Source organism: Eretmochelys imbricata, chromosome 1 (genome assembly GCF_965152235.1).
Source record: "Eretmochelys imbricata isolate rEreImb1 chromosome 1, rEreImb1.hap1, whole genome shotgun sequence".
In the NCBI taxonomy this organism is placed as follows: domain Eukaryota; kingdom Metazoa; phylum Chordata; order Testudines; family Cheloniidae; genus Eretmochelys; species Eretmochelys imbricata.
The window spans coordinates 7277057-7287634 of NC_135572.1; the positions used below are offsets into that span (position 1 = coordinate 7277057).

General features: G+C 47.1%; 1 protein-coding gene across 1 annotated transcript; it reads right to left on the reverse strand.

The window, feature by feature from the left end:
* Positions 1-3278: 3278 nt before the first annotated feature.
* LOC144279224 (olfactory receptor 51G2-like) lies at positions 3279-4214 on the reverse strand. Its single transcript, XM_077840714.1, has one exon. The coding sequence runs from the start codon at positions 4212-4214 to the stop codon at positions 3279-3281; it is 936 nt and encodes a 311-aa protein (XP_077696840.1).
* Positions 4215-10578: the final 6364 nt, after the last annotated feature.

A 10578-nucleotide genomic window follows, 5' to 3' on the forward strand; every position in this document is an offset into this window, starting at 1 on the left:
TGCTGGTGTAAGGGCCTTCTCTTACTGTGACAGTCTGTGGCCCTGTGCTTAGGCTCAGGCCTTTGGCTAAGCAGCAGAGGCAGCCATAAGCTGGGAAGCGACCGGTCACATCCTCACATTCCAAACTAGTCACACTGAAATAAGGTGCTATTGGGCTGTTAGGAATACAATCCTGTCCTGATAGTTCCTATCACCTCCAGAGAAAGGGAAGTGCCTAGAAAATGTAAAAGGAAACTTAGTTTGATAGCATCTTGTCTGGCAAGAACTCACTTATCAATAGCTGGGATGTGAAATCCTCACTTCTGTATTGTTTTGTCATTATAGTTCCCACTTTGCTGTTGTTTGTCTGTATAATCTCTGTCTGGTTCTGTGATTGTTCCTGTCTGCTGTATAATTAATTTTGCTGGGTGTAAACTAATTGAGGTGGTGGGATATAATTGGTTACATAATCATGTTACAATATGTTAGGATTGGTTAGTTAAATTTCAGGAAAATGATTGGTTAAGGTATAGCTAAGCAGAACTCAAGTTTTACTATATAATCTGTAGTCAATGAGGAAGTGACTGGATGTGGGTGGGGGTAGGGGTGGGCATGGGCATGTGCATGTGGGTGTGTGAGATGGGAACAGGGAATGGGGGTAAGAAAATTGCAATCATGTTTTGCTAAAGGGGGAAATGGGAACAGGGAATGGGAGTAAGGAAGTTGGAATCATGTTTAGCTAAGGGTAGGAATGGGAACAGGGACACAGGTGTAAGGCTCTGTGGTGTCAGAGCTGGGAAGGAGGATACTAAGGAAGGAAACTGGAATCATGCTTGCTGGAAGTTCACCCCAATAAACATCGAATTGTTTGCACCTTTGGACTTCGGGTATTGTTGCTCTCTGTTCATGTGAGAAGGACCAGGGAAGTAAGTGGGTGAAGGAATAAGCCCTCTAACAAACTACATTTGAAATACAGATACATAGTCAATATTTATAATTTCAGATGCAAAAATGATACAAGCACACAAATAGGACCATCATATTCTCCACATCACAGCTTTCCATACTAAACAACCAAGAATCTTTTTTCTACAAGACACACATAACTAGATCATAGTCATACCACAATCATAGCACTAAGATCAATATTGGGGGCATATAAAAAGCTCAGGTTCTTTGGGAAGAGACATGCTTTTCCCATTGGCTGGCTTGGGGTCTCAGGAGAGTGAGCTTGGCATGGCTGGCAGTGCTCCAGCCGTCCCAGGGCTCCTCCAACTTTGGGGGTGGGGTGGGAGGATCATTGGTTCAGCCATGCGGTGTGTGGAAGCTCTGGGCTGCTCTGGGAGAGGGGGCCTCGCTACTCTGGCTCTGGCTGTGGTGGTGGGGCAAAAGGAGTGGTGAATTATAGTGGACTGCCCATCCCCAGTTGGGCAGGAGAGTCCCAAAATTCAGAGTTCAAGTCCCGCTGTGGGCTGAATGACTTTAAAAGAGCATTTGTCCTGAATTACCTGCCATGCCGATCCACGCCTGCCCAAGCCTCATGGGCAGCGCCACCCTTTTCACAGTTCGGGGGAGGAGGAGGTCCTTAGCTCCCCCTCCACCCGCTATGAGGCCACGCCCCAAGTTAGGGGGCAGGTAGAGGGTCTGGGGGTCCTCAGAGCAGCACTTGCTCCCTGGGCTCCTCTTACCATGGCCTGTCTGTGATGTCCAGCCTAGTCAGTGGGTGAGGCTTGGGGAAAGAGGAGGACCAGGAGGTGGGAGTTCAGGGGGAAGAAGATGGCCGGGGTGAGGCCATGTAGGGTGCACGGCTCCTGCCTGTGTCCTGCTTTTGGCTTTCGAGAAGGTGCTCACCCTACACTGAATGGGCTGGGCTGAGGCAGGAGATCGCCGTGATTCTGTTGGAGACCTGAGGCCTGTTTCTACCCCCCTGCATTGCTGGGGCAGCAGAAACAGAGGGGAGGAGTCCTAGGAAAAATGCTTCTGTGTGCAGAGCCAATAATAAGTGGTGGGGGCTCTTACCTGAATGGCTTCTCATGGGGCTCGTGTTAATCATGTCTCTGACATGACTCAGTCTCAAGCACCTGGGTGAGGGCATGGGGGAAGGGTGCGGGACTGTGTCCCTTGAATAGCCCCTGTCCACAGCTGTGGAATGGATCATGAAGCTCCCAGAGCGCTCAGGAAGGACGAGGACTGTGACTGCAGAAGAGCGCTGCAAGACCTCAGCAAGTTTGCAGATGACACTAAACTGGGAGGAGAGGTAGATACGCTGGAGGCTAAGGATAGGATACAGAGGGCCCTGGACAAATTAGAGGACTGGGCCAAAAGAAATCTGATGAGGTTCAACAAGGACCAATGCAGAGTCCTGCACTTAGGATGGAAAAATCCCATGCACCACTACAGGCTAGGGACCGAATGGCTCGGCAGCAGTTCTGCAGAAAAGGACCAAGGGGTTACAGTGGATGAGAAGCTGGATATGAGTCAACAGTGTGCCCTTGTTGCCAAGAAGGCCAATGGCACACTTCCTTTGAAGTTTTTAAGGTCAGGCTTGACAAAGCCCAGGCTGGGATGATTTAGTTGGGAATTGTTCCTGGTTTGAGCAGGGTGTTGGACTAGATGACCTCCTGAGGTCCCTATCAACCCTGATATTCTATGATTCTATGATTTGGACAGTGTGACAGGCCAGGTGAAATTGGAAACAACCTCCACACCCCTTTTCTTGATTCACTGTATTGACCGGAATTCTGAGGTTGGAACAGCCACCGATATGGCACTTTATGGGCCAACATCTCACGATTCCCCTGGCTCTCCATGAGCACAGTCACTTCGTATATGCTGCTGCCCGCCTTGGTCTCCTTCCCCCAGTGCCGTGTCCTCTCTGACCAGCGAGTTGGAACAGCCCCATTTCCACTGCTCCGTGTCTTACACCCCATCTGAACCTCTCTCTAAAGAGTGGAAATCAGTAGCTCTTCTACCCCTGGTCTACACTGTGGGGTGGGGGGGGGGCAGAATCGATCTAGATATGCAACTAAAGCTACGAGTATAGCATAGCTGAAGTTGACGTATCTTAGATGGACTTAGAATCACTTTCTCCATGGCCTCACGGCATTGGATCAACGGCCGCAGCCCCCCTGTTGACTCCGCTTCCACCTCTTGCCCTGGTGGAGTTCCGGAGTCGACAGCAGAGCAATCGGAGATCGTGTAGACATGGCCCTAGGCTCACACGTAAGGTTCCAGGATTGAATAGGTGGCCACGGCCTGTTTTTCTTAACTCCTGTGTCACTGGATGATGAACTGACTATTCATTTGACGAACACCCTAATTATCCTTGCACGAAGATGTTTGCTTTTCATGCTGTACACTACTGGATTAATCAGGGGCGGGCCCAGCAAGTAGATATAGCCCAGGAGAATTTGAAGCAAGGGAGAAGAGCTCTTCCAGAATCTGTGTATGACAGTCAGGCTGAACTCTGGCATGTAGAAGACCAGGACGGCGCAGAGGTGGGAGACGCAGGTGTTCAAGGCCCTGAGGCACTCCACGTGGGATGCGATACTCAGCACTGCTTTGAGGATCATCACATAAGAGAGGAAGATGAGCAGCGAGTCCAACCACAGCGTTATGATTGTTACAAACAAGCCATGGATATTATTGAATGTGATGTCCGCACATGCCAACTTCATGACGTCCTGGTACAGGCAGTAGGAATGGGAGAGGACGTTGGCTCGACAGTATTGGAACCGTTTCAGGAGTAAGGGGAATGGTAATTCTATGGCCACACCTCTTAGCACAACCACCAACCCCATCTTGGCTATTCTCGGCAGGGTTAAGATGGAAGCATATCTCAGTGGGTTACAGATAGCAATGAAGCGATCAAAGGCCATCATCAAAAGCATGGCGGATTCAAGTGTTGCAAGAAAGTGGATAAAGAACATCTGGGTAAAACAAGCATTGAGGCTGATTTCCCTAGAGTTAAACAAGTATATACCCAGTATCGTCGGTATAGTGCTTATCGATAAACCAAGGTCTGTGACGGCCAACATGGAAAGTAAAATGTACATGGGCTCATGGAGGCTTGGATCTGTTTTTATAGCAAACAGAATGAGTGAATTTCCTACTATTGAAGTAACATACACTAAGCAGAAGGGGATAGAGATCCAGAGATGGACGTCTTCCTTCCCAGGTATCCCGGTGAGAAAGAAAACAGCAGGGTTGAATTTGGTTTTATTGACAGCTGACATAATGGACTGAGAAGGTCCGATGAGTTTTAAACTTTTCTTCCTGGAAGGAAAAAGCACAGGAGACTAGATGATATTTATTGAGACATTATTCTGCTCTGAGTGGAATTCTAGAGACTCCCTGGAGTTCAAGGAAGATCAGCAAAAACATAGTTTTGGATTTTCAGCACCAATAGTAACCCATATAAACACCCTGCCCCTCTTTGCATTCTTCTAAGCAACTGGCCCTATTGAGATCTTGTGGCTCAGAGTTCCGCAGCCTATTGGAGCACTGTGTGCTTTTGCAGTTGTGACCTTCCCACAGACACCCTTTTTGGCCCTGCCCTTCTGAGTGTGGCACTTTATCCTATCCGGAGAGTCCAAATTATGCCACTACCTCTTTGGAGCACAGGAGATCATTTTTCGCGCCATTTTCTGAGTTCAAAAACATTGACTGTAACGGCATGACTCCAGATTTACATGTGTCAATTCAATTAGAAGAGGACTCCATTAACTTTCCCTTGCCAAATGCTCCCAGTGATATACTCTGACCCCCCAAAATCCCTCCAAGAGAAGCTGAAGTGATTTTCCTAGCCAATGTTGACTGAATGCAGAGAGTTCAATTGTCCTATAGACTTCCCTTCATCCTCACAGGATCTGCATCCTGTATTTGGCAAATGAGAAGCTTGACAGAAAAGACAGAGAGTTATTTCAGCTGGGCGGGGTGGGGTTGCTGTTACAAAAGGGTGAATAGTGCAAACACTAAGTTTGCACTAATATCCAGCTGAGTGTGCAAGTTACCTCAGCCAAGCTTGTGTAACAGGTGATGTGTGTAAATCACATTCAAACCACTATTACTCTCCCCTTTCATGCACCTCAGATCTACTCTTTGCTGAAACACGGACCAGCGGTTCTGTTCTCCAGGACCTTTTGGAAGGTCTTTCACAAGTATTACAAAGTGGTGGAGTGCACGGATTCACAATCGAGCCAGAGAATAAAATGGTTAAAAATGCATTTGCTGATTAAATTTCCAGGACAAAATAAACCTGGCATGATTGGGGAACTAGTAACTCTTATTCCCTGGGGTCTCTTCTTTCGCAGCCCAGAGCATTATCGGGCCCAGAGCACACGGCATCTACAGAAAGAGGAGCTCTTTGGAAATCCTGACATGGAGCATCAGGGTTTTAAAACACTCTGGGCTCGCTTTGAATGTCAGATTTCTGTGTAGCTGAAATTATTCACTGTGCAGCATGGGTAGATGTAGGGGAGGAGTTCCCAAATGACCTAGCGCTGCCTTCCCTCCAGCCCCATCACTGAGTCCTCTGCTGCTTCGGACAATATCTGCCAATGGAAACACGTTGCAGCCTTTCCCCTTTACTTCACATTTTAAAGATAGCCAAACCTGCCAACATACCCAATTCCTGCTGGAAGGGGAGCTGCTGACACCAGAGGTCTTCACCCTGTAGCACAAGGAGTCACCGGACAGGTTGCGTGGGCAGCAGGCTGCAGGCAGTATCTGTTCAGACAGGGAGGGAACTGTCTTTATGAAGCAGGTTAGCACATTCCCTTGGGGCCTACTTGGCCATCAGGGAACCTTAGCTGCTCGGCTTAGTTTGCACCAGGTTTCATCCCCGTGACAGCCAATGGCAAACTGCAGGAGGCCAAATCACAGGGGATGCGCGGTGATGCTAGTCAACTGGACTGCAGTGCCAAGCCCTGCTGCAGGCTCTATTCCTGGGATCCGGGTTTGTCGTCACGGTTCGTATGGTTCCGATTAGTCACATGGCTACCTCGGGGGCGGCCACCTGGTAACAATGTTACAGCTGTGATCTTGCTGAAATAAAATTAATAAATAAGTAAATTAACAATGAAAATATTATTAATATAGGACCAGATTTCTCCCCAGCAGCCCCCTGTCCTGTATTACAAACCCAGGGTGCAGGGGAAGGGAGATTCCACAAGGCTCCCTACATGGAATTTCCCTCGGATCGTTCCAGGAAGGGGTCCCTTCATCAGTTCAACCATCATTTATGTTCTGAGGATGAGGCAGATGAAAAGCCTCCCATTTCTTTTGGGGATCCAGGCAGGTGCAGCTGGGTAACATCATGGCAGCTGAGCTTTCAGAGAACAATGTTCCATTTTCTATGAAAAGTCACCCTGTGGGGTTCCTTCCCCACTCTGAACCCTAGGGTAAAGATGTAGGGACCCGCATGAAAGAACCCCTAAGCTTAAAAACTTCCCTAAGGTACAAACTTTGCCTTCTCCTTGAACCCTATGCTGCCACCACCAAGCATTTTAAACAAAGAACAGGGGAAGAGACGACACGGAGACGTCTTCCCCCAAAATATCCCCGCAAGTCCTACACCCCCTTTCCTGGGGAGGCTTAAGAATAATATCCTAACCAATTGGTTACAAAACCATCAAAGACCCAAACTCCTAGATCTTGGAACAATGGAAAAATCAGTCAGGTTCTGAAAAGAAGGGTTTTATTAAAAAAAGAAAGGTAAAAATCATCTCTCTAAAATCAGGATGGAAAATACTTTACAGGGTATTCAGATACAAAACAGAGAGGATCCCCCTCTGGGCAAAACCTTAAAGTTACAGAAAACAGGAATAAACCTCCCTCTTAAGACAGGGAAAATTCACATAAAACAAAACATAAACTCATCCGTCTTGCCTGGCTTACCTACACTGGTTGCAATATTGGAGACTTGGATTAGGATAGGCAGGAGAAGATGGATTTCTGTCTTACCTTTCTCAGTCCCAAGAGAGGACAACCACGTAAACAATGAGCACAAACAAAACCCTTCCACCACCCCAAGATTTCAAAGTATCATGTCTCCTTACTGGTCCTTTGGGTCAGGTGCCAGCCAGGTTAGCTGAGCTTCTTAATCCTTTACAGGTAACAGGATGTTGCTTCTGGCCAGGAGGGATTTTATAGCACTCCATACAGAAAGGTGGTTACCCTTCCCTTTATATTTATGACACACCCCCAAAAAGGATGCAAAGGAAACATTTTAGTTTGGGTCAAAATGTTGTGTGTTTTCCAGCCCAGCTCCAGCTACTAGCTGTCAGTAGCCCTCTGCCAGCGTCCCACACTGAGCAGCCCCTTAGGGTGACTATAATTCCCAAAGAGAAAACAGGAGACCCCCAGATGATCGCATTAAGGCTCCCACCCCCATGAGATGCTGTTGCCTATTGCTGTAACTCTGTAAGGGCCCCCTCAGGGTTTCAGGAGGCTGTTTTCTCCCCCACAGCTCTGCCTCATCCCTTGCAGGTGGCTGGCATCTTCACTCACCTCCCCCGAACATTCCTCCACTCTCCACTTCCCCACTTCTTTGACAGAAGTGGGCATATCTCCTCTTTGCTGTTCCCAGCTGATCAAGACAGCAAGAGCAAAGAGGACAAATTCCTCCTTCCGGAAAAATAAAAGCCTGACACAGGACTTAAAAAAGGGACTGTCCTGGCCAAAAAGATACATAATGAAACTATATGTATTGTCACCCTACCATGGACGATGGCCACACAACTCTATAATGGAGGGAGCCCCTGGAAAAGGCTTGTCTGAATCAAACCATCCATCAGAGGAACAGATAAGAACATAAGAATGACCATATGGATTCAGACCAATGGTCCATCTAGCCCAGTGTCCTGTCGTTTGACGATGGCCGGTGAAGATGCTTCAGAGGCAATTAACAGATCAGTGCAATTGTTGAGTGTTTCATCCTCCGTCATCTGCTCCCATCCTCTGACAGTCAGTGGTTTATAGACACCAGAGCATGGGGTTTCGTCCCTCACTATCCTGGCTAATAACCACTGATGAATCTCTCTCCCTTGATCTTACCTGGACCCAGTTATGCATTTGGCCTTCACAACGTCACCTAGCAATGAGTTCCACAGGCTGACTGTGCCTTGTGTGAAGAAATAATTCCTTTTGTTTCTTTTAAACCTGATGCTCATTAACTTCATGTGTGACCTCTGTGAAGGGGCAAATAGCTCTTCCTGAATAACTTCCTCCACATCAATCATGACTTTATAGACCTCTCTCATATCTCCTCTGAATCGTCTCTTTTCCAAGTTGAAAATTCCCAGGCTTTTCCTCTCCTCATATGGAAGCTGTTCCCTGCCCCTAAAGATTTTTGTCACCTTTGTCTGTACACTTTCCAAGTCTAATATATCTTTTCTGAGATGGGGCGACCAGAATTACACAAAGTATTCAAGGTGTGGGCATACCACAGATAGAGAGATTCGTATATTTCTGTTACTCTTGAGGGAGGCGAGCCCACCGGCCCCTCTCCTTCTGCACAAGTCACACCCTACCCTGCACCCGGAATGCCAAGCCCCCACATCCTGGAGATGCCCAGAGCCTCTACAGCCCACGGGGATGGAGCCGCCCCCGCCGAGCCATGCCACTCCACCTCTCTTGAGACCTGAAGCCAACCTGGGGAAAAGCTTCTCTCGTCCCAAAAACCCTGAGCTTGTTATTTTCATCTTGTAGGTTCCAGGGCAGCCGAGGAGACGGTTGTGACACTGCCCGCATATTCATCACAGTAGTTTCCTTGCGATATGTTTATGACGTAGTTCTGACATATCTTCTACAAAATATAGCCTGTGAGGTGTCTAAGAAAAAGTTATGGTTTCCATAATATGATGATCCTATTTGTGTGCATGTATCATTTTTATATCTTAACTTACGAATATAGACTATGTATCTATGTTCCAGACGTGGTTACACTGGCTTGACAACCACCAGGTAGAATGTTTCCATTGAAGACAGCTAGCTGTGAAGGGCCGGTTTAGGGTAGTGGGCCATTAGGGGAAACAATAGGCCTTAAGAGAAGTTTATCCCTCACCAGGTGAGCCTTCCTGAGAATGTTCCAGACAGCCTATGAGTAGTGGCTCCTATGACTCAGTCGGGCATGCAAGGGCATGTGGGATAAATGAAGTTTCTGCGTGGGGGATAGCTCTGTTTCGGAATGTGAAATGCATCCTCCACCTTCTAGTAATTGCTACATAACCTTCTGGCTGGATTTGGGGAATTTGCAGTCACCTACCTTGATGATGTGGCTATATTCTCAGATTCATGGGGAATCACAGATGCCTCTGAGCATGGTGTAGGTGGAGTTTAACTGCAATAAGGACCACATCAGCAATTCCATCCTGTCGTGTTTCTCAGCAAAAGAACTTTCTGAGAGGCAAAGCCACTGGTCTCTCTTTGAAAAAGAAGATTATGCCATTGTGTATGTTCTGGAGAAGCTATGCCCATACATTTGGGGACTGCGCTTCCAACTGCAGACTGACCATGTGCGCTGAAATGGCTTCACACAGTCAGAGAGATGAACAAAAAACATCTTTGCTGCTGTTTAGCTAGTCAACGCTTTGATGTTGAGATACATCACATTTCAAGAGCCGCTAACAAAGTGGCTGATGCACTCTCGCGGGAAGGTTTCCCAGAATCAGCCAGGTAAAAATGTCCCTGCATTCTAAGGCATTGTAGTCCGCCAAATGTAAAAGTACTGTTTAGTTCTTCATGTAATTATTAGTAAAATTAGCTGTGCATGTCATTTATTAACTCTCTTTCCTAAACTTCCAGGAAGAAATCCCAGATGGCGTAGACCGGACCTGAACCAGGCTGGCCAGCACTTTCTGTGATTTGGGGGGCATGAGATAAGTGAAGGTGTAGGGAGGGTAGCTCCCTTTTATGAACACCCAGACAGGCAGTCAGCTGTAAAATCCCTCTTGGTGTCTGTTCTCTCTTTCCTTTACCTGTAAAGGGTGAACAAGCCCACAGGTAAAACAAAAGGAGTGGGCACCTAACCAAAAGAGCCAATGGGAAGGCTAGAACTTTTCAAATTGGGAAAGAAACTTTCCCTTTGTCTGTTGGTCTCTGAAGAATGAGCCAGGGACCAGCAATGCTTTAAGCAGCAATGCTGTGTAAAGCTTGAACCAGGTATAAAAATTCATCTTCCGTACCTAGAAGAAATCATGGGACAGGGCACGGTTAAAGAGACATTATTAGGTTTATTTCTTTTTTTTGGCTTTTAGATCTCCTCTGTGCTAACCCCAGATGCTTTTGTTTGCTTGTAACCTTTAAGCTGAACCCCCACAAAAGCTATTTCGGGTGCTTAATTATTGGAATTGCTCTTTTCAAATCTAGCAAAAGCCTAAGTTCTGGATGTATTTTTCTTCCTCTTTGTTTTTAATAAAATTTCCCTTTTTTAAGAAGAAGACAGGATTTTTGGTGTTCTAAGAGGTTTGTGCACATGCTGTGTGATTAGCTGGTGGCAACAGCTACTTTCTTTGTTTTCTTTTCCAGTTCTTCCCTGGGGAACGGGGGGGAGGACTTTTGCATCCCCCACAGAGAGGAATTCCCAAGTGCTCCTTCCTG